Below are 26,108 nucleotides of genomic sequence, written 5' to 3' on the forward strand. Positions count from 1 at the left end.
AAATAGTGGAACCTACTATCAACCATAAATTGTAATTTATAATAATACTTAAATGTAATAATACTTATAATTCAGTAATAGCATATATTGTAATAAAATTATTAATATAAAAAAAAAATATTGTTTATCTTTCATCTACTATTTAGAATATCATAAATATTCTGTACCTATTTGTGAATTACAAAAAAAATATTATTATTGATTAAACAGATTATTTTATAATAACAAAAAGATAAAAAAGGAAAAAAAATAAAAATTAATTATAATATGTATTATCTGAAATTACATGCGTGATATAATTCTTTAAGTTTCTTTGGATTTTTTTTTAAATTTTATCTCTTCTATAATGAAGAAAATTTATATATAAAGTAAAAAAAAATGTATTGTGATAAGATTGATTCAATCAATAATTCATTTGTTATTTATGTTCAAGCAAAAAAAAATTTTAAAACAAAACATATAAATAACAATATAAGTACATTCATTCACATGGTTTTTTCAAACGAAAAGAAAGACACACATATTCTTCATTAAAAAGACTAATCATACATTTTTTAATAATTTCATAAAATAGTAATTTAAGACTAAAATAAATAAATAAAAGTCAATACTGTTTTTTTGTTTTTTTTTTTTTTTTCGCAGTGATATATATAAATTGCCATATATAACAACAAAGTTATAAAAACCATGTTTTTATTTATTTTTATCAAGTTACATATATTTTCAAAAAAATCATGTTATATACAGAAATATATGTATAAATGACAATATTGTTGCATAATAGTAAAACATGTTTAATATAAAATAATAGTAAATTTCAATTTTCACAATATTATTTTCACATTTATACTATCTGCATAACACTATATGTACAAAAATTAATTTATTCATTTAAATATTAATTTTTTGTGAAAAGTAATATTGTGTTTACATGTTTTTATTTATAATTTACATAGGGGAACTTCTGCATTGCTTTTATGTAAAGAATAACTGTTTAACATTTTTTATTCTTATAGTTTAACGTATAAATTATATGTTTTACTATTTCAAAAAGGTTATCATAAACCAAGTTCTATGTATTACCTTCTCATTAGTACTGCAAAAGGCTACTAATTATATAACAGTTATCTAAATAGATGTAATATGCAAAATCGCAATCATTTTCTTATGATGTAACAAACAATTAAAAATGAATATGGTATTCATAATAGGCCTATGCCTTAATACAAAAGTGGACTTCTTTTAAAATGTGTTAATTATCTACATAAAGCTACTAAATCTTAATGAATAACAGTTATTAAAATGTCCGTACTCAGGTTATCACTAATACCAGAAGAAAAACATTCACATATTAGTTGATATTTATTTAACTCTTTATCTCCTATAATCACATAAATATTATTATTATCGTGTTTTTATAATTTTTACTTTAATCTAACAACATACATTAAACTAATTAAAAATGCTAGTTCCTTATATATCTCTCTACTTTAATGTGATATAAAACTGCTGCTGCAGTAGTTTTGTCTTAATGAGTATGTAATTTCGTGAAAACTAGTTTACATCATCTGGACTTTTTTACAATATTCAATAAAAACAAATATAAAAACTTTGAAATATAAAGTTAAATAAAATAATAACACACTAGAAAAAGTTTCTTAAAATAATATCACATATTTCTGTGAATGTAGACGCTGTAGAACACATTAGAATGCAACAAATTCCATTTTATAAATTTTCATTAATACATATTATTTTTCGTATAAAATTGTGCCTTGAATAACTTATTTGAAGATTATTTTGAAAAAATAGTAATAGAAATATTCAAAATAAGTTTTTTCATTGATAAAATTACAGATGTATTATTACGTAAATAAAACTAATTCAAAGAGAACTGTAGAAAATTGATATAAATATATTCTATAAAACATGTTTAAGCAGATAAGAAAACATAATATGAAATTAAAGGATAATGATTTTATGAAAATTTATTATTCATGAAAAAAGTGGAAATATACTAATAAGTTTATATTAATTATGTAACCAACATCAATATTATTACTCAGGTTTAACATAGTTAGGATACGTATTATTTATAATAAAAAGTATATCTATATCATATGCATATATGACACAATTCACTAAATATATATGCATAATTTTATTATCAGTTATAGTGGAAAAATGAAATTTCCATTACGTCTACTAAAATGTAATAATTATAAATGTATCATATATATTAATATATAATTAATATTTATATAATTATTTTTATATGAGGAAAACTAAATTCACAGTCATGTAATATTTTCCATAACTAAAATATCGAGAGATATGAATTATACCTACATAATTTCATATCAACTATATTTTATATAAACGAATAATATGTAATCAATTAAGTTATATTATATTGATTAAAACTTAACACTAATATCAAGTTTTCTATATTAAGATAACGTGTATAAGTATAATTTAATATATTATGAGCTAAATGACTTATAAAGACGAATACCTTATATAATATATTTTCATTCTATCTTTATGAGTAGTAATAACAAAATAATATAAAAATTAAAACATACATATTATCAAAATAAATTTTCTTATATTATTTTTCAGATATATTTTAATTTAAAGTTGTTTCCACTCTCATAATATATGGATAATCTGAAATATAGTATGAAATAATGTGAACTATAAATTAAAATACGTAGGTAATTTTTTTAAAAAATATATACCACAATTCTTATATTGTCTATCTGTATATATTAAATATGAAAAAGTTATAATATATTATTTATCTTAACTAAATTATGTTAAATACGGTTCCTTGTACATATATTTGGATAATCATTGTGCAAATTCATATATATATTCCAATTTTATTATTATATTTAATGCGAAAAAAATTACTTGTGAAATATATATTCTAAAGTTAAATATTATTTTTTAAATAAAAAAATTATATATTTATACAAGATGAAAGAATATATAATAATTCATAAGAATATTAATTAATTTTATTTTACTCTAAATAATATGTGATTAATAAACTTCAGAATCGTACAGTATATTTAATTATATATTAAAACAGAATATTAAAAAATACATAAACTAAAAAAAATTATTTTCCTATATTTATAAAACAGTTAAAAAAATAGAACAGTAAATAAATATTCTTATAAATATTTTTTAAAACAAATATTTCTCCATATATTTAATATGCTTTTATATATTTGAGAAAATAATAGTTTCTTTTATATTGCCATATATAAATTCACTTTCATAAGTTCTTTATTCATTATGTTTATCATATATGTAACATATAAAAATACTGCAGTTTAAATATTTACTATCTTTAGAAATAATACATTTTTATGTATATTTTTCTGTATATTGATATAAATCAAATTATATTTTAAAACAAATTGTACGGAATGTAATAAATTATTATAAAAAGAAAAAATACAACAATCAATTTGGGTATATTTTAATATAAAATTTTGAAATAAATGAAACAAATTATTTTTTATACATTACATTGATTAAATCTTACTGTGATAACTTAACTATTTATGTGAAGTAAAAGTGTACAAAATTTTCTCCTTAAAATATTTATATTTCTTAATATACTGTTTCCTATATCTTATGTATTTGTTTCAAATTATGAATTAAATTAGCAAATAATATATTTAAATTATAGTAGGATGACCCTAACTACTGCATATGCTTTTAAATGGTTCTATAATTTCATTTATTGATTTACTCATTATAAAGTATTATATAATAATACATTAACTTTTTCATTTTAAATGGAAAAATAACATTTTTTAATATTGTTTATACGTATTTTCATATAGATATTAAAACCATAATAAAAACAAAAAATTAATAGAATATTTTTAATATATACAATAGAATATATATCTAAATTATTACAGAAAAATAATTAGGAGCCTTCAATATTTTTTGTATATTTTAATGTGATATACTATTTTATTTACTTTAAATTATTGTATCATTATTTTTTATTACAATGTTTTAATTTATTGCACTTTTCATAAAGAATATGTTATAATTAAATTTTCACAAGGTATATCTTAATAATCTTTCATTTTTAAAATAAGTTAACAAATATATTTATATTAATTAATAGACATAAATATACATTTTAATTAAAATTTAATTCTTATTAAATCATTAATATCTAAAAGTAGTCATACAACTCTACATAAGAACATATATGTATAAAGAATTATACTATTAAGAAAATATTCATTAGCATAATATAAACTATAAATAATTAATTTTTAATTAAAAGATATATATATATAACATTAATTGGCATACATAAATTTTAATGGTAAGTGATTTTAATAACTATAACAACTATTTAGTAAAAAATATATATTATATTTCTAATTTCTAGATATAACGTAGTAAATTTAAAAATGTATTAAAAAAATAAATATAGCACTATAATTACTTATATCCAATATATAACATAATCGTTAAACAATAAAATATACAAGCACTTTAAATATTAATAATGAATTCTTCTATAAATTATACATTTTTTTAATATAAAAGGATTAAAATTGGGTATTTTATACGAATACAGGTAAAGTATATATAAATATACGTATTTATTCTGAGCAAAAAGGAAAAACATCTTCTATATATTTATCCATTATTTTATATAATAAATTTCATATTGTTAAGGTTATATATATGTATTTTTTAAAATTAAGTTATTAAGCTTTTTCTCTATAATGCGAACATAAATTTTATATAAAAATTTATACATATAATTTATTTAATAACAAAATATAACTAGGACATAAATCCTATAGTGATATATTTACTTAAGGTAGAACAATATAAAATAAATATTATTGTATTCACTTATTTTATAATTCTCATATTATTCTTACGTAGTGGCTAATTTTAAAATTTCTTCTAGCTAGTAAATATTAATTTTAAAATTACATTATTCATAAAAGATATATATTCGTATTTTTCTTTTAGATTATTATTTGCAACAAAGTAGAGTATTAATATATTATCATTATGGAAAAGTGTTTGTCCTCGGTAATATTCGTTTTTTTATAATAAAATAAAATTTGAGTAAATTACGTACTTATAACAAAAAAAAGTGTTAATGTTACTGATATAAAAATTTATATTCTTTAAGTAATTCATAATAATTTTTAAAATCCAGAAATGGGGTGTTCTAGGTTCTGGCGCATTAAGCCTCTATATGACACAAGAGTTTGGAAAAATTTCAAAACATATAATAAATAAAACTCCTTCCTTAATTAACGAGAGTAATAAAGAGAATTTTAGGAAGGAATGCCTCGAATTGGTTGATCTTCTAATACAGAATAAAAAAGCACCATTTTACGAAAATCAGAATAAGTGGGAAGAAACGATAAAATTTTGGGCAAGATCTCACTATAAACGGCTAGCCGAAAAACATGGTGGATGTTTTCCGATTTTCGATGATAAAGAAAAAAAAATTTTAGAACTAAATTATAAAGCACTAGATTTCTGCGATGAAAAAAATAATAAAATAAATGAAATACAATGTCATACAGGAGTACGTAAAATTTCAGGTGAATGTGATGAGACATGTTCAAATAAAATTAATGAATATAATGCGTGGATTAAGGAAAAACGTAAGCATTTTAGTACACAGAAAGTGCTCATACAAAGTAATTGCAAAAATCCACAGTCCCAATTTCCAACAAGAAAATGTGACATACTTAATCCTATAACATTTCGCGAACTTCCTAAATGCCGAATTAGACATGCAGTAGCCCGGACACAGACTGAATCTGCAGAAAAAAAAACAATTCCTCAAGATGTCGATCAAACAACAGATAGCGTTCAATCTATTCCTCAAGATTCACAGAAACAAGATTCGCAACTTATAAGTGGAGAGAAAGAAAAAATTGAAGTAAAAACTGAACAAGAAAAAGTTCGTCCAGATCTTCAATCTCAAACTGATGAACTATCATCAACCAAAGCTACAAGTACTCAAGGTGACATCAGGGACAATAAGGATCCTCAACCTAGAAAAGAACAAGCATCAGCAGCTTCTGAAAACGAAGAAGTAATATCATCAGATGGTTCTACATTTTCTTCAAAGTCAGAAGAATCGGTAGTTCCCCCTAGGTTTGAAACAACTCCTTTATCTATTCCTGCTCCACTTTCACTTACTCCTTCTTTATCCAATATATCTTCAGGTAACAACAATGCTATTTATTTTGTTACCTTAAAAATAAATACTTAAATTATTTTACATATATAAGTATACGCATTTAAAAAGATGTTACAGGACAAGTAGTAAAAAAATCTAACTCTCATACATCATCTATTTTAGTAAGTATTATTATTATTATTGTATTTTCTTTTTTTATTAAAGTAAAATAAAAACATAAGGCTAAATATATAATAAGAATTTGATTATTCTAATAATTTATTTTATAAATGTTTTGTTCTTTTTCTCTTTGTAGTACGCATTAATAGGGATGTTTAAAAAAAAAAAATATATAAAAAGAAAACAAATGAAATTCCTTAGAATAAAAGTACCTTCACGATTTGATAAAAAAAGTAAGTTTTTCACAGATGATCATTTAGAACGCGCAATATATGATGATGAAAAAATCATAAAAAAAATTAAAATAAATGAACGTACAAAAAAAGTAAACTTGTCGAAGCAAAAAAAAGACAGATCCAAAATCATAATAGAAGTACATATGCAAGTACTCGAAGAATGCATAAATGAAGATTGGGAAAACCACAAAGACGAATTCTTAGAAATATGTATAGATGAATTCGCGAAAAAGGATTATACAACCTATCCCAATTTAAAAGATGATGATCCAATAATAGAAAATGTTAAATGTATCAGTGATATTAAAAAACAAAATATTCTATGGAATAAATGGATACAAAGACATAGAAATCTTTCTGAAAATCTGAAAAAAGACGATTGGTTTAATAATTTGAAGGATGAATGGAATAGAGAAGTAGCTTACATACAAGAAATGGAAGAAATAAAAAAGAAATCTTCAAATGAAACTCAAAAAGTTTCATTTTTAGAAAGAGAAAAAGATATATGGAGACAGTGGATATCAAAAAAGGGTATGATTATACAACAACACCTTGATCAGTACTGGAATAATGGATTAGCAGAGGAGTTGCAGAATATCTCAGATGAATATGTAAATGAAGATACTAAAAATTATGTATCACTATTAAATGTAGAAGAATTGAAGCACAAAGAAAATTATGAAGAATTATGTAAATATATAAAAAAAAAATTATTAACAAAGCTTTGTATTCTCGTGCTTATAGCAGTATTAGAAGAATGTAAAAAGGAGGCTAACCTTGAAAATAGGGAATCATATTTGGATAGATCCATAAATGAATGGAAGGGAAAAAGATATTCAAGTAAAAAACAAGAAATTACAGAAAATATAATTGAATGTAATAACAATGATATAGAAAATAAAAGAAATGAGGAATTTGATGCTCATATATGGAAAGATAGTTTCAGGAATGAAATAGAAGATTGGATAAGAGATGATGACTTATATGCAAATTCTATAGTTAGTGATAGAACAGTAGACAAATCGAATTAAATAGAAGAAAAACAGTTTCTATAAATTCATAGGTATACCTCCATAATATATTTAAATGATATTTAAAAACAAAGGCTACTAATGAAAAATATTATTTAAATTTTTTAATGTCTTTAGGAAATAAAGAAAATGAATGTAAAGTAATAAGTAATAAAAAGGAAAAAAAAAATCATGAAACATAAAGTTTGAAATTGAAGCATTTAAAATATATTACAATTATATACGTTTTTTTATATCTGTAATATTATACATTAGGACACTTCGCTAATACTTGATTTAACAAAAATAGTAATATGTTAATACACATATAAAAAAAAAAGATTAATATTAAAATTTTTCGAAAATGTTACACCTTGAAAAAATTATAATTTGAAATAATAAAAAAAAACAAAATAAAAAATTTGTAACACTATTCCTGAATTAATATAATATTATTACAAAAATTTATATAATTCTATTTTATTCCATTACTTCTTATTTTACAGTTATTTTCACGTTTAGAAATATACTTATTTGCATCTTTTATATATTTCCATTGATCAACCGGTTTCATGTTTCAATTTATATAAAAAATTTGTTCATAAATAAAAAAAAAAATAAGGAAAAGAACTCTTTATATGCATGAAAACGTAATGATAATTTACACAAAATCTGTATTACGAATTATATAAAAAAAAAAAAATATGCTACGTACTTAATGAAAACGTCTTAATCTGTTATGAGTTAATAGATATTGTACATTAATATCGTTCATTTATTGTATATTTTCAAAATTTTACCTATAGCTATATTTGCGTTCTTTTTAATTATTTATTTTTTGGAAAAATTAAAAAATTACATTTAAGAATTCTATTTTTTAATGAACAATTTCATTTTCTCCATAATATATAATGAATAATAAACTAAACACATTTACATATATATATATATATATATATATATATATATATTTATAAAAAAAAAAATATTCTTTTTTCATTTTTAGGAGAATAAGAAAAAGATACCATAAATCAATATGCTATATATTTTACTAAATTGTGGGAGATATTCTCAATTAGAACGTATTTTAGAATAAATAATATTTCTAAATAATTGAATTATTTATTATGTTACTTATATATTGCTAAAATGTAAAGTAACTATTATTAATTATTGATGATATATTAATAAAATGAACAACCTTATAGTAGATCATGGGAATGATATATCTAATCCGATTTATAGAGTTATTTTTCAATTTTCATGCTAAGCTATTGTGTATAAATAATTGTATTATATTATAATTTTCTCTGTTCATTAAACCATATTATTAATTAACTTCTAGCTTATGGCGTAAATTTTAAGTAAACATTCACCTTCAAGTTAAATAAATAAATTTGTTTTTTTTTAAATATATATCTTTTTTTTATTTTGTTACATATATTTCAATATTTATAAAATGTACAGTAACCATATTTTTTATATTATTATACTTTCTACTAGTAAAAATTTTTTTTTTAAATTATCTTTTAACATTATTCTAAAATATTAACTATATTTTTTTAAAATTACAATTCTTATAATATATTTATAAATAAAAAAATCATTTTATTAGAGCATTTTACTAATATAGCAAATATTAATTCTGTTATGTAATTATAATAATAAAAAATTTTACATGCAAATTTTTATGCCGTTTACTTTATTTTAAAATCATTAGAATTCATACAGAACAAAGATATAAATAATTATTTTCTCCGAATGTAATACATTATATATATTCTAATTTTTTAATATCAGAATTATTCAATTAGAAAAAAAATAAAATAATAAAAATATGCAAATAATATTTCTTTTAATATAACAAGTTGTGCTCGAATAATGCTATTGATTAGAATTTATTCTTCTGAATTTTTATTTGTAGAAAAAAAATGGGTAAAAAGAAAAAATATTAAAAAAATTAAGAGAAAAAGTAAAAAGAGAATAAAAATAATAAAATAATGTGAATGTTTAAAATACATAAAAATAAATACAAAAAGTAATAGAAGAATTAGAAGAACAAAAAATAGATTTGAAAAATCTTATAAATTAGAATGAAAAGAAAGTTGAAAAAAATGTAAAATATAATATGGAAAACATAGTCTGTTTTAAATGTTAAAAAGTTTTTTTTAAAAACTTATTATTTTCCATTATATAATTGTTATGTATCTTTAAAATTAATATAAGTTTGAGTTTCATATTTTAGTTATTTATTTTTATATTTTTTTCTATATCAGCATATTTATTATCATATTATAATTATACACAATAATATGTTCATAAAAAACAAAAATTACAATCATAATAATATTAATGACGGATAGTGTATTTATTAATAAAAGCCATATACCTTATATTAATGATATATCTATATGATAAAAAGAAATGAATGGGAGAATATATTGTAACACTTGAAGTTTTATCTATACATTTATATATATAGATTTATTTATATTAAGGTTTACAATAATTTTATATATTATTATTATTTATATTTTAAAATTACATACTTATAAAAAAAAATAATAAATAAAATAATTTAATATTATTAAAATAATCATAAGTGGACAAAGGTACATAAATAAATATTTAATTACATTTAAGTAGATATAGGCGTTTCTCTAAAGATATTTTATGATGTTTTTATAAAATTAATTCTTAATAAAAATCATAATTTTTAATTTTTTTTTTTTATATAAAACTTTTTGTTTCATTATTTTTTTTTGAACAGTAATTTAAATATTTTTTATAAATCATTTTATATTGTTCCGTTATATTTTCATACTTATATTAAAGTGTATGCCTTTGTAATTTAATATATTTAATTGAAAATTAAATAATATAAAGTAGCACTATTTATTATTAAAGTTGAAACAATATTCTTTTTTACGTCTGTTTCGACAGTCATATTTAAATTGTCTTCAACCAGTTCAAATGATGATTACTGCAGTTGGGTAAGATAAAATATTTCAAATAAATATATTTGAATTTTAGTTAATTCCATTTAAAAATTAAATTAATCTAAAAAATACACTTTTTTTAATATTTTATTTAAATATTTTCGGGAAAAGCAAAGTCTCCACTTTGTAAATCTTATAAATTCTCTAAAGTTATACCAGAAGTATATTTAAAACAAAAGATAGCGAAATACAAATTATCAGAAAAATATAAAAAATTTATTTGGGAACTATGGCTTAGTCGATGGAAAAAGAAAATGATATAAGATTTTAAAAAGTAAAAGAATTCTTGTCCTGAAAAAAAAGGAGGAATTTAATATTTTTTTGAACAAATTAGAGGATAAATGGATGCATTACAATCCCAATATGTAATAAGAATATCAATCAGAACTTTATGATGTATTCTCTAGTTGGAGCAAAGATTAATGTATATAATGGTTTAAAAAAACATGAATCATATTATATATTCCGATTATAAACGGAGAAAAAGTTCGTGCGTTATGGAAATGGCGCTTAATAATAACATTTTTACATTAATATTTAAAAAATGGCTCATAAGAGAAGAAAGGATACACTAAAAAGTGAAGCAGTAAAAAAAATTCGTAGGTAATTTACAAAAATTTTATTTATTTAAATATATTAATTGTAGAGAAAAAACGAATAATGAATAAACTCCTTTTATTTAATTAATAGAATCATTCATTTCTTAAGAAAATTGAAAATAAAAACAATGGAATATAAAGAATAATGAAAAAAAGGCTATAAATTGGAAAGCAAATATAAATATAATAAACCACGATATATCTAACAATAAATATTAAAACATTTATAAAATTTTCTTCCTTTTAGGTACTAAAATTATAAAATTCCATTGGTTCACTATTTAGGTTTTATGCTTACACTTATACGCTTAAGTTTCAGATTTTATATAATAATGAAGTAGGGAACAGTGCAACGAAATGAAACTCTGAAAAACATGTTAATCAGTTATATTTTTCATTAAATGTTAGTCATAATTGTTCAATATATTTAAACGAGTTTGTATAATTTTAAAAATATTTTTAAATAATTGAATTTATAATAACACATTAATAAAATCTGTATAATTAGAATTAATTATCATAGTTGTTTAATAAACACTAAAATAAGCGTATAATTCTCACTATAATAATAGGTTTATATAATTTTCCTATCTAAAAATTCATCAGAAAAAAAAATTAACTAAATTATGTAAAAAAATAACAGGTGCAAGATTTATTATCTATAAAATAGATATTTCTTTATTTTTAATTCAACAATTGTGTTACCTTATATATATCAAAAATTCAGTATATAAAATATAAATATTACTGAAATATGTAAGTAATAGCAAAACAATAATCAAGAAATAACATATAATTTTTGAAATATTTAATCCAAAATAAATTAATAATATATATATTAATATAAAAACATACTTTAGTTATTAAGTTTATACATATTTATTATATAACCATCATTTCAAATAATTCGATATATATCTTGCTCTGTAATTATTCATATGTTGAAGTAATAAATAAGATAATATATAAACAAAATATAAGCGATAATATATTTTATGAGTATTAACCCTTAATACGTTTAATATAAACATAAAATATCATATATTTGGCTAGTCTATAATTATAAAAATTATTATAAAAAATGTAGTTGTTCCATTGTTAATTTGAAAATTTTAATTATGCATATCAATTCTACTTACTCTAATTAATAATAAAAATAAGATATATTATTATTTTAAAACATGAATGCAATAATCATACAACAATATTGTAGCAAAGTAACAAAATGATTATATTAGCTTAGAAAATATGAATAGAATTAAGCAGAACTACTTTGACATATATTTTCAGTAAAAACATATATATATATATATATCTTATATGCTTCAGATCTGCCATTTAATATGAAAACTTTATATTCTACTAATAGACTTTAAAATGATAAACCTTACAATTTAAATTAATATAAATATTACCTATTAATATGTGATTAAAACTAATTCACAAATTTAATTTTTTAATAATACAAAAAATAAAAACAATATAAAATATATGTATGTACCTTCAATATAATATACATTAAATTAATTTATAATGAATAGAATCAATAATATCATTATGAACAATAATAATATAATAATTGGTTTTTATTCTTGAAATAATTGTGAAGTTTCATAATACACAAATTATTAAACAATTATAAATTTTCCATATTCAAAAAATATATTATTTCATTATATATTTATACTTCACAATTACTGAATAAGATAGAAATCAAAATCTTTTGATAATATTTTTTCAATAAATATATTTTTTTATATACGTCTAATAAAAGATATTATATAAAATAAATATTAATGTCGTTTTTAAGTAAAAATATATATTTATATATATAACCGTGCAAACACAATGTTCCCATAAAATTTTACTAAATACTAAACTAGACACTTTTATTAATTTAAAAAAAATAATATAATTTCTTTTAATTACCTTAGCAAAAAATAATTTTAGAATAAATGAAGTTACATAATAGGAGACAATAATTTTTAGTTATAATGTAATTTAACAGAGTTTTATAATATTTTATGAATAATTCTACTATTTAGTCCATATAAAGTACCGACATATGTTGTCCATTTAAATCTATATATTACACAAATATATTTATTATAAGTATTTTTAGTTAAGCTTAAATTATACGTTAATATACAAATTAAAAAATTTTTAACTTTCAAATTCCTAAAAAGACGAGGAAAATATATTGTTGTGTGCCAAACAGACTAATTCAGTTCATGCGAATTTACAATATTTTAGAAATTATAAGTATTCGTATTAAGAATATCACTAAATATATTACAGACATTACTCATATTAAAGAATTAATTACAGAAATATATAACTCTATTAATATGCACTTTGTTCAGACATCAATTTAATTTTATTATATTTTTCATTATTTCCTAAGACTCTACAAATTCCTATTACAAGCAGAATAATCAATATAAGCATAAGTACACCATATAATGTTAAATAAATAAAGGTCATTACTGTCTTCCCCCACCCATTAAGAGTATCATGCAAAGTTTTCAATATTCCACTCTTTGCAATGGTTTCCCATGTCTTTTCCAAAGACTTTAATCTTGGTAATACATCAATTGCTGCTACAAACAAGGAAAAAATAACAAACATAGCAACTCCAGTACCATACTTTCTAAATCTTATTTTTCTTAAAGATATATCACAAATTCTCCTGTTCCTTTCAATAAAATTATCGTAATCTTTTTTTTTTATCCATTTTTTTTTAAAATGAAAATGTTTTCCATCAAACATTCCATTGTTATAATCTATTACTTCCATATAGTATTGTGCCTTATTTAATGAACTTTTATCAGATTTTTCGTTTTTTCCTTTGTTCCATTTTTCATTAATAGTTATATCATACTTTTCATATTCATTATTATTTGATTTATTCTGTTTTAACCCTAAAATATGCGAATCCTTATCCTGTTTATATTTTGCTAATAATCGAAAGGTTATTGTATCTAAATTTCTTTCATGTTTGTATTTCGCATCCGCGAATTTATTATATGTTCGCTAAAAAAAAAAATTAATAAATTAAATTTATTTTATTTAAAGGATAAATAATTAATTCTATGAAATTTTAGTAACTAAAGTAGAATATGTAATAATCGTATAAAGAATATATCCTTATATAGTATTATCAAACCATATCATTGTTAAAATGGCATATACATGTTACAAGGACTAAGACAGAAGATTTGATAAATAAGATAGTCTTAATTATTTGCACCATTATACATATCTTTAATATTCTAATAAATTAAGGAAAGAATTAATAATAGTATGCTTCAAAAGATCAATAATGCTATAATTATTTTTATAACAATCTTTTGCTATTTTCTCTGTAAAAAACTAATAAAAATTATATAATTAAAACATCTATTATAACATCCCTACAGAAAATAATTTTAAATATATATCATAAAATTTTAATCTTAATTTTTATAAAAAATTAACTCTCATTAAGATAAAATAATTTCATTTATACTTAAATATTTTAAAACTATAATTTTATTATAAAATATAAACAATTATGTAATACCTTTTAATAATTTTTTCCAAAATAAAATAAAAAAAATATATAAATATTGAATTTATATAGAATATATAACGTATAGAATACAGTTAATATACTGTTCTATAAATGAATACTATATTTACATTTCGTACAGATACTATATAACTAATAATTCCATTAGTATAAATAATTTATTTCAGAAGCACCTCTTATTATTTTTAAAATATATTTATTATTTTAACAGAATTATAATGGTAATAATATACTGATAGAATAATATTTTCTGTTACATTAATTATTACAGATCCTTTAGATAATCCCTGAGCACATACAATCCTATATAGTATTGAATATATATGCTATTATCTTATGTAAGCAGTAACATTTATTTTAAATACCAAAAAAAACTGACTTTTTAATATTCTACCATAATTTTTGAATATTAAAATTGTAAATTATGTTTAAAATATACCATTATTAATTAACGAAAAATCTTTATATTCATCTACTTAATTTTTTATATATTTTTTTTAATTAATTTTTTCTCATATAGAAGAAACATTCACATACAAAAAAAAAAAAATAAAATAAATAAACATTGTCAAAATATGCGTATTTGTTTTTTCTGTGAATATACTAATTTGATAAATGGAATAAAATATTTTAATATTTTTTATTAATATTTATTATTAAAAAGTATATATATGTAATTTTTATTAAAATTTTTATTATTTTTATTTTTATTTTCCACACATATTATTCCCATATATATCAGTCTAATTTTGTTTAGTTCCTAAGTATACTTTTAGAAAGAAAAATTGTACAATGATTACTTCTTTGACTATACAGCACTTTTTAAATAATATATAAAAATGATAATTCAAACGTATATTATTATTTTATTGTTATTTTCATATGAATACATAGAAAATTATATATAAAAAATAAAGTTTAATCATGAAAATTACTTGGGAAATTGTTCCATGCAGTTTCTCATTCATTATGATTATTTAGATAAAACGTTTTAAAAAAATATATTTGTCATTTTGATATAATTTATTAATACTTATCAAAGGAATAATAAAAATATTACCAATTTATAAATCATTTATCAAATAATAATCCATTTTTAATTTTTATTTTGTTTATAGCACTTTTATTGTTAATTTGATAAAATTACTAATGGTTAATATAAACATTATGTATACATATATATATTTATGAAATAATGTTAAGTTTTAACTTAATATATTTACAAACAATCGTAAACAATAAAACTTATGTATAATACTTATTTATGTATTATTATTTTAAAGAGAAAGTAACTGAATTCTTTTTCATTACCCTTAATGAAAATATTTATAGATATATAATACATACTTAGAAGTCTACAATTATGAAATAAAACAATATTATATAAATAAAGATTTCAATATACTATTTATTATTATCAAATTACATATAATTAAGTAATTTTATCCTTTAACGATGTAAAAAATAATAAAATTTATATAGCTTATTTATTTATAGATTATCAATATAAATTAAATTTAATTACTTTTATAAAAACTGAATTAACTCCTGAAATAAGCACAATAATATAATGATAAATAGAGTTAACTGTTCATTTATATAAGAATAAAAATAAATTCAATTTTATTAAAAAATAACTAATAACCCATAGACAATAAAGTTATTATTTTGATATACTTTATTTTTTTCCTTTTTAAACTAAGAAAAAATAGCTAAACAATTGATAAAACCACTTATAAATTATGTATTATTTATAACGCATATCTCGCAAAACTTAATTTATAGAGTAATTAATATTTCCTTTTGAGAAAATATATATATATATAATTCTCTGCAACAAAATACATACAATTCCTATAATTAATACAAAACAAGTCATATTAATTTTTAATTTTAAAGTAGTAAAACACAGTTTCTGAATTATATCAACATATAATATTTTTGAACTGGAACAAGTGAAAAATTGAAAAATATTATTTCATACAGTTCAAATGTAAAGTAACTTATGGCTTAAATTGAACAATATATATTGTACTATTATAAATTCATTTAAACATTCATACATATATTTTTTATGAAAATATATATAAATACACAAATATGTATTTACGCCATAATATTTAATAAACATAAATAATAATTTAAATAAATAACGAAAAACAATCGCACATTCAAATATAAACAAATCTAGAAATATATATTTTTACTGTTGTAAATCAAAAAAACCTTGTTCATGTGGATACACTTGAGAAAAATTAATCAATTATGTGTACGTTTAATAGCTATATAACTAAAGACATTACAGTTATTACTTCACACTAAATACGTCCTTATAGAAAGAATCATATTTCTTATTATTCATTTTACCCTTTTCTAAACTTAATTTTTTCATACTTTTTAACTTTTTTATGGTAGTAAAAAATACCTAATATACATGTGACACCTATTACAAAGATGGGTATGAAGTATATAAGAAAACCAAAGAAACCGGTTATATAATAATGTTTATCTATATTAGGTCCGCCTGCGTTCGCTGCTACTTGAGTAGATTTTTGAAAGAACGAACCAAAAAAGGAATTTTTCAACCATTCATGTAATGGCCTTAACATTTTTTGTAAAGGCTTCACACCATTTGTAGGTTGTGATACCACTGTTGTAGCAATAATATTCAAAACATAAAACAAACCATTTATAAGTCCATAACCCACGAATAAATCTAGTAAAAGTAATATGGATAACGAAAAAACAAAAAATATAGGTAAACTTAATCGAAATCCGTACTTTTTACCTATTATTTTTTTATAAATCTTATCACTAATTGTCCTGTTGTTTTTAAGAAAATCTTCATAATCAAGTTCTTTAAATATTTTTTTTTCCATACGGGAATATTTTTTTGTTTCAAATATACAATATTTATTTTTGTTATGTTTTTTATGATCTTTCCTATTATTTGATAAACTACCATTTGATTGTTTTTTTATTCCTGCATACTTCCTATCATTATTAGATATATCTTTTCTTTCATCCATATCATTATTCGATATCCATTCCTTTAACCTCATAGTACATGAATCCATATTTTGTTTACATTTTGCTAATAATCGATAATTCCCTATATTTAATTTTTTACCATATGTATGATTCTGTTCCGAAAATTTATGATGTTCACTCTAAAAAAATAAATTAAATATTTATAATTAAAAAATATCAATAATATTACCCTTAAATAAAATGTTAATAAAAATAAAACACAAAGGAAACGAATAATGTAAATATTCCTGAATAATATTATCATACATTATAAATGCTAAAATTGTATATCCCTGTTAAGATTATAAACGCAGCAATATTAATAAATAAGAGTAACTTAATTTTTTTTTCCATTTCATATAATTCATATATTGTAATAAGTTGAATTAATAAAAAAAATTATATTGATATAATATATTTCTAATAAAGGAATCTACGTCTTTTAATTTAGTTTATTATTATTTTTTTATGAAACCGAATAAAAAAATAATAATATAAAATAACAATAATACATTTTATAATACAATAAAAATTAATATTCTAAATTATTATAAAATTTTTATTTTAATTATATTCATTAATATATAATTCATTTAAAATAATATAATGAGTTTTAATTTATATATATTTATAATATATAATTTAGTTATCTAGAATAGTTAATGAACAAATGATATTATTAATCCTATTCAAAATAATATATAAATTTTTTATTTTTAATATTTGTAAATTCTGAATTCATATATAGTATAGAATATAGAGAATGTAGATATAATTCATTGTTCTATATATCTAAATAATAATTACTGATTTTAATATTATCCAGTAAACTAATATAATTTCATTTACAGTATACACTGCAACAATTGGATATTTTTGTATAAAATATTTGTTATTATAACAATATAATAAAAGTAAAAATATATTAAAAAAATAAAAATTTGTAAAAAAAACTTGGTTTAATATTAAGTGCATAATTAGTTACCATTTATGCATATATATATTTTATAATACTATAAAATATATAAACAAATTAATTCATAACTCCATTAGTAATAAATAAACAATTTATATATTAAAAATAAGTATAAAATTATTTTTTATTGGAGTATACTAATTTTTAGAAAATCTAATTATTAAGTTCAATTTATATCATAATATCTATACATAACTTTTTAAATTCATTTTTTTAATATATGTGTTTTTTCTTAAGTTTGTGTATTTATAAGAAATATTAAAATATCATAGATAAAAAAAAAAATAATCATTTTAAAATATTTTTTAATAGTTTGTCAAATTATTATGTAAACTCTCCCAAGTATTAATATCAATTTGTCTATTTCCAACTATATTTAGGCCAGAAAAATAAAATACTTAAGCTCATTCACGTTTTAATCAATGTATTTTAAAATGAACATTCCTAGTTATTATTAAATCAAATATTAACATTAACCTGAGTATTCAATAAAAATTTATTAAAGAGGGACTTTAAGAAAATTAGAGTTTAATCAAGTGATAAGCTCGCAAATAATTTGTGCAAAAAAATATATAATATATTCTTATATAATTAATACTTTTATACAAAATATATCATAATGTTTTACTTAAAATATATCAGAGATTATATTATTAATAAAGACAATTATATTTATGTTAATTTTCTCACATATATAACATGTTTTTACTTTTACTTACTATTATATTATAATAAGGATTATAATTGAAAATTTAAAATAATTTTCTAGTTAATAAACTATTTATACTTTTTTATTTTCTTAGGGTCCTTTTGCTTCTGTAGTAAACTTATATGTAGAGATAACATTCAAAGTACCATGAATGTATGAACTATTATATATATATATGGATAATATGAAAAAAAATATATTTAACCTTAATATACGTGTACATTTTAATGAATTGTTAAATAGTTTTCACTGATAAAATATTATTCTCGATTATTAGGTGATTATTCTCTAATGCAGAACTAAAGTATTAATTGTTGTATGAATAATTTAATATTAGATTAACACCAGTTCAAATATGTATTCACTTAATACATACCTAAACAAAAACATATATATCTTTTTATTAACTACATTATTATTATTAAAAATTTTTAAATATATTTCATAAAACAGAATTAAATTCATTAATTGTATAAATTAAAAAATAAAATGTTAAAGGTTTCTTAAGCTTTTCATTTAAATGTAAAGCTTCATAAATTATAAAATTAATAATTTATTCTTAAAATTAAAATAATATTAGTATAATCTTAACAATATCATAATTAAAATAGTATAAATATCTAAAATTTTAATAAAAATATTCTTATATGAATTAAGATTTAAAGTACATATATTTCAAAATATTTTTTACAAAAATAATTTATCATATTTACATTTATAGAAAAAATATATATTAACAAATAAAATATATATTTATTGTTTTTTTAAATGAGGAACAACGTGGAATATTTAAATTAAAAGTAATATACAGTAAATTCCTATAGTTAATTCTTCAAATTATTAAATCCTTGAAAAAAAGTAAAGAAAAATTATGATCGTTAAAAATATAAATTTTATCACTAGTTCCATTGACATTGTATTAATTGTAGCATTTTGTATTAAATTAAATAAACACAAATTTATTATAATAAAAATTTTAATTAAACATATATACACATAATTTTTTCATATAAAACATATATTTTTGTTGTGAATATTTATAAATATTAATTTCATATTAGTATAAAAATTTAAATATATATGTAAATATATTTGTGTCTAAAAAGAAATATAACTTACATCAATAATTGCGTTATAATACTAAAATAAATATAGGATTGTGCGGTTATAAATATTTAATATAAACATTTTTAGAGTTATATATAATTATATATATGTATATATTATTTTTTCAATATGAATTTTATAAGTATATAATGAGGAATTATTTTGAGCACATAATTGCTTTCAGCATAAACAAAATTTCTAATAAACACTTGAAAACCTTTTTTTCAAAGCTATACATTCAATATATGTAAGCGTGAATCCAATTTTATCATATTACTATTGCATGCTTGAAGAATTTTACAAATATATAAATAACAACCGAATTACATAAAATAACTAACAATAAAGAAAACAACAGCGTAAATTCCTTATCGATTTCTAAAAATACAGTTGATGAAAATGCTTTTATTAAATATAACACCAATACGGAATATATTAAGGCGGTAGTCGTACACTTTTAAAGTATTAAACTTTTTTTCTTAGTAGGATAGATACATTTCCTGTATTATATATATAAGGATGAATATACAATATAGTATTTTTACAAAAACATTATTTATCTCTTTTAAAAAATAATATAGGACATATTTGCAATACGTGAACAATTTTTTGGACTGCGCTCCTGAATTATATTTATTTTTAGATTAACATTACTCATCATATTCAGATTTATAATTATCTTATTTATTTTCATAATATCATCCATTTCAAAATAACATATTTTAGAGTGGTGCATACTTTTTTTCCGTACAATTATATTATAATAATCTGTCTATTCTTGGATATAATGTTATATTAATAATTTTCTTATTATATAAATATTTATCAAAGATACTCTAAAAATATATGGAAATATTTATATTATATATTACGTAATAAATTTATATAAGCGTTAAGTATTTTTTTTTATTAGTATATAAATATATATATGATATGAATTAGGGAACCACATAGAAAAAATTTCTTTTACGTTTTCTTTATAAAACATTATAAAAATTAGAACGTATGAAAATAAAAAATATAAATGTAGTAATTTTAAATAAAATAAAACATTTTAATTTTACATCAAGTTGGTATGGTTTAAAGTTATAATACCTTTAACTCTGTAAGCAACACCATTTATAATTACACATTATACTTAGAAAAATACTATTAACGCAATTCTTCTTTTGTTTTATTATATTTTTCAAAAAGTTTTTTATATTCATAAATAATATTAAAATATGAAGTGCAAAAAAGATAACAACATTTAAAAATATTTTAGTAAATGTTTTCGATAAAAATATATATAAACAAGTAACATCAAATAAAATAATTACTGGTAAAACTAATCAATTAATAATTCCTCAGAAAAAATATATTTTTTAATAGTACAGAAGAACAATTATTACTTTTTGTTGTCTTAGTTTTCAGAAAAAATATGATATAAAATAGATTTTTGGGATAATGTATATTTTATTTTACTGGAATAGATAAAATATAGTCATTGAGAAAGGAGATATTAGTATATAATAGAAATATAATTATTAATTTTTTTTTTGGATAACCTAATGAAACTTCTAGTTTATTTCTATGTCAGTCCTTTTAAACATTATTATATAACTGAAAAAATATAAATTATTTCATACTATGTAATAATATTTATAAGATGAAAAAAACAAGAAAAAAACAGAACTTTTTTTTAGTTTACAAATTATAAACTAACACATATCATGTATCTACGATATGTACAACATTAATGCAACGATTAAAAAATTCCATTGTAAGATTTAATTCATATGCACAAATTTGCTGTTTCAAGTATTACTCTCTAATTTAACGCTTTTATATATACTTATGGTATGATTACACATGGAATACTAAAATGTTTGTATCATTTAAAAAAATTTATTGTTTTATTTTGACTAAAATAAAATTTATTAGATTTGAGAATCCAGAAAAAAAAATTTCCCCCCTTTTTTTTCTGGAAAAAAATATATATTTATAATTTCTATAGAAATGACAATTTTAAAAAATAGAATAAAAAAATAAATGCAGAAAAAAAAACGCTTATTGTAAATATGATGATTAAAAAAAATGAATAACTACAGTAAGAAAATTATTTAAATACAATAATTTAGAACATAATATGATATATATAAGAAATACGAAAAGACAATACATAAAATAACATATAATGCAATTTAGCAAAATGCTTAAAGTGTTATTTTACATTTTGACTACTTTATACAGGAGATAATAATGCATTAATTTTTTATTAAATTATAAATAAATATTAATCCAAATAATGTAATGAATAATATATTTTATGTAATTAAAAAAATATATGTGAAGTCTCTAAATTTTTAATATGCAGTATAATACATGTTGTCATATAATATTTTATAAAAATAATAAAAGTTTTATTTCATTACATATATTCATATTAATATAGTATATATATTTATATATATATATATATTTAAACAGATTCTCTGTTCAAGAACATTAAATAATACTTTCATATGTATATCTCTTTCTTTCCAAAATTTATAAATATTAAGACATATGAAAGATTGTAACAGTGCTTTTTAATAAATAATACTATATATTATGTTGAATATGTAATGATAAATATTACATATATATATTAGATTCTATTTATTTATTATTTTATAAATTTATCTGTAATTAAAAAAGTTCGAAATTTTTAGAGGATTACTTTTTTTTTCCTGCCTTATTTTATGCATCTTGTATTTATTAATGTTATTCATATCAATTTAATTTAATTAATTATTTATATTCAGTAATATGAAGGAATACATATGTATAGTTTTTATTTTTTTTGATATATTTTATTATTTCCCAAGTGAAAGCATACAGTGTATGGGAATAATATTATTAATTATATATATTTATTTTATATATTTATATCTATTTATTCATATAAATGTATCCATATTAGTATCTAAATATTCTTTAATTCTTGTATATATAATATTATATGTAATAATAACTTCTCATAAATATGACTTGTATAATAATAAATTATTTCTCTTTTAACTGATGATGTTATTATTATAATAATAATAGGTTACAAAACAATTTTCTTTTTAATATTTGTTTCAAACATGAATTAAAGTGTGTTTTATATATTTTCAGTGAAATTACAATTTTACTAATTTTACATTACTTAATATTTTTACGGTTATACTTATTATAAAGTTATTAAATCATTTAAAAAATACCCTTAGCACTATTCTGTATCTTGATGTTTTTTCACACAAACTTATAAATGTTAAAATAATCCCTAAAACGAATATTTTTATGTATTTTATCTACATGCGTTTCAGTCTATTATAGCATCTTATTTTCTTTTTTATAAGAAAATATTTTACATTTTCACTCTACAAATAAGAGTGCATGAATATATCCAATGTAAGTTTTACAAAAAAAAAAAAAATAGCAAAAAATTATATTATAATATATTTTTTTTTTTTTTTATTTCCATATGAACAAATTCATTATATGCAAGTATGCACAGTTAATATCCATGTACATAATTTGTGTTATTACATCCATATATTTTCTTATATGCTTATTTATGAATGATAAATATTATAACCTCGTGCATTTTTATATAAATCCACCATACGCATATATATTCATATATAATTTGCGCTCTTCCACATTAAGAACTGAAAATTGTTACTTTTACATTTTTTATGTTTTCGCTTGAGCTTTCTTAGATATAATGGTGGGTATACTTATTAAAAACCTTTAGAACTATTACTAATAAAGGAAATAATAAGTTCAATTACAAATATAATGGAATATAAAATGGGAATATCGTTAAACTGTATTTCTATACAACTACTTATTTTAAACATTTTCCTTTGAATATGCATTAGATATTTAATTTCTTCGTTTTTCATTTTATTAACATAAAAAAAATAAATATTTCTATGAACTTGAAGCACTAGTGATATACTACCTCCTCATTTATCAGTATTTTGTCATTCGTCTCATTCTTTGTTATATACATATACGTACTCTTATGTGCACACATCTACAACAGGAGAACATAAATCGATAATGTGAGCAATAATGAATGAATAAATTTTCAATATTCAAACGTTTTTATACATACATATATATATGTATGTATCTTCTTTATAGAATATTCCATATAAAAAGGCATCACAGTTAATGAAAGTACATGAAAAAAACAATTTTATATTTACATACGCTTGTTATAAGGATAATTATGTATTCACTTATAGATAATGCTATTTTTATAACGTACATACCTATGCACACAATTCTGTCCTCTAAATATTTCAGTTATATATATATACAATTATATTCCAACTATAGATATATTATTGGTTTTGTTTTTCTTTAAATGATTTAAGTGCCCACTAAAGTCATTATAAAATTATTTTCTGATGTAAACAATAATATATAAAAAATTTACACATATATGTATAAAACTCAATCATAGGAGAAACTAGATTAAGCATGCCATATAAAATGAATTTTATTTTGTTTATTTGTTCAAATTTCATCAAATGCATTCTGTGCATAGGAAAATATTTCCATGAACACTTTTAATAATATGACCAAATAAATCAAAGCATTGCACCATGTACAAAAAAAAATATGCACTTTATGTAATATAGGAATGCATATAAGTGCATATATGTAAATGGGCATATTAACGTATGGAATATACGCATATTTATCCATATATACTCATGTACATATGCACATGTTCGCCCATATAGGTACATAGTATCATGTGATATACATTTAAATTCCTTGAAAATAATTTTTTTCATTTCTTTTATCTCCAATTTCTAAGAAAATACATTATGACAGATACATTAAATTTCCTTTTATCTTATTTATATAATGTAAAGGAAAAAATAATATATTAAAAAACGTTTGTAAACAGTGACATTTCCTTTTTTTTTATTTTTTTAACACTTTTACATTAAACATTTATATGTATGTCCATCTACTTTTTTTGTACCTTTATTATTTCTACACGAACTAGAAAAAAAGAGAGAAAAATTGTTTTATAATTTTCTTTTACTTATATATTTGGTTTCATTTCTAATCAAACTTTATGTTGTTTTTATTCATCTTATTTTTCTAATTTTCAATTATTTTAATGTTACATTTTTATGGCCTTGTAATACATCATTTTTGTATTCTCCGTTCAATTATTTTTCATCTTGACATTTTTTCACGATGATTATGTCTTATTGATTAAGATATATGTAACCTAAATAATAGCAAGCATGATATTCTTGATATTATCATTGCCAATGCTTACATATGTGTAATTATAATTATAACAATTAAAATTTTTTTTTTTTTTAAAATTTCTTCAATCATATTCAGTTAATTCATAATTCTATAATTAAGAATAATGCATTTAGCAAAAAACATATAATAATTTTTACAACTATATATATCAAAACCAATTTTATTGAAAATCA

General features: G+C 19.2%; 3 protein-coding genes across 3 annotated transcripts; 1 reads left to right on the forward strand and 2 right to left on the reverse strand.

Annotated features, from left to right (window-relative positions):
- Positions 1–5,073: 5,073 nt before the first annotated feature.
- On the forward strand, positions 5,074–7,652 carry MKS88_000253 (STP1 protein; the record flags this gene model as incomplete). Its single annotated transcript, XM_067219317.1, has 4 exons — positions 5,074–5,094; positions 5,225–6,251; positions 6,344–6,387; positions 6,522–7,652. 4 exons carry the CDS (start codon positions 5,074–5,076, stop codon positions 7,650–7,652), a joined length of 2,223 nt encoding a protein of 740 aa, XP_067070347.1.
- A 5,920-nt stretch (positions 7,653–13,572) lies between these two features.
- On the reverse strand, positions 13,573–14,482 carry MKS88_000254 (uncharacterized protein; the record flags this gene model as incomplete). Its single annotated transcript, XM_067219318.1, has 2 exons — positions 13,573–14,262; positions 14,396–14,482. The coding sequence occupies 2 exons, from the start codon at positions 14,480–14,482 to the stop codon at positions 13,573–13,575; spliced, it is 777 nt and encodes a 258-aa protein (XP_067070348.1).
- A 2,681-nt stretch (positions 14,483–17,163) lies between these two features.
- On the reverse strand, positions 17,164–18,184 carry MKS88_000255 (uncharacterized protein; the record flags this gene model as incomplete). Its single annotated transcript, XM_067219319.1, has 2 exons — positions 17,164–17,970; positions 18,098–18,184. 2 exons carry the CDS (start codon positions 18,182–18,184, stop codon positions 17,164–17,166), a joined length of 894 nt encoding a protein of 297 aa, XP_067070349.1.
- Positions 18,185–26,108: the final 7,924 nt, after the last annotated feature.

Source organism: Plasmodium brasilianum (genome assembly GCF_023973825.1).
Source record: "Plasmodium brasilianum strain Bolivian I chromosome Unknown PB_00_10, whole genome shotgun sequence".
In the NCBI taxonomy this organism is placed as follows: domain Eukaryota; phylum Apicomplexa; class Aconoidasida; order Haemosporida; family Plasmodiidae; genus Plasmodium; species Plasmodium brasilianum.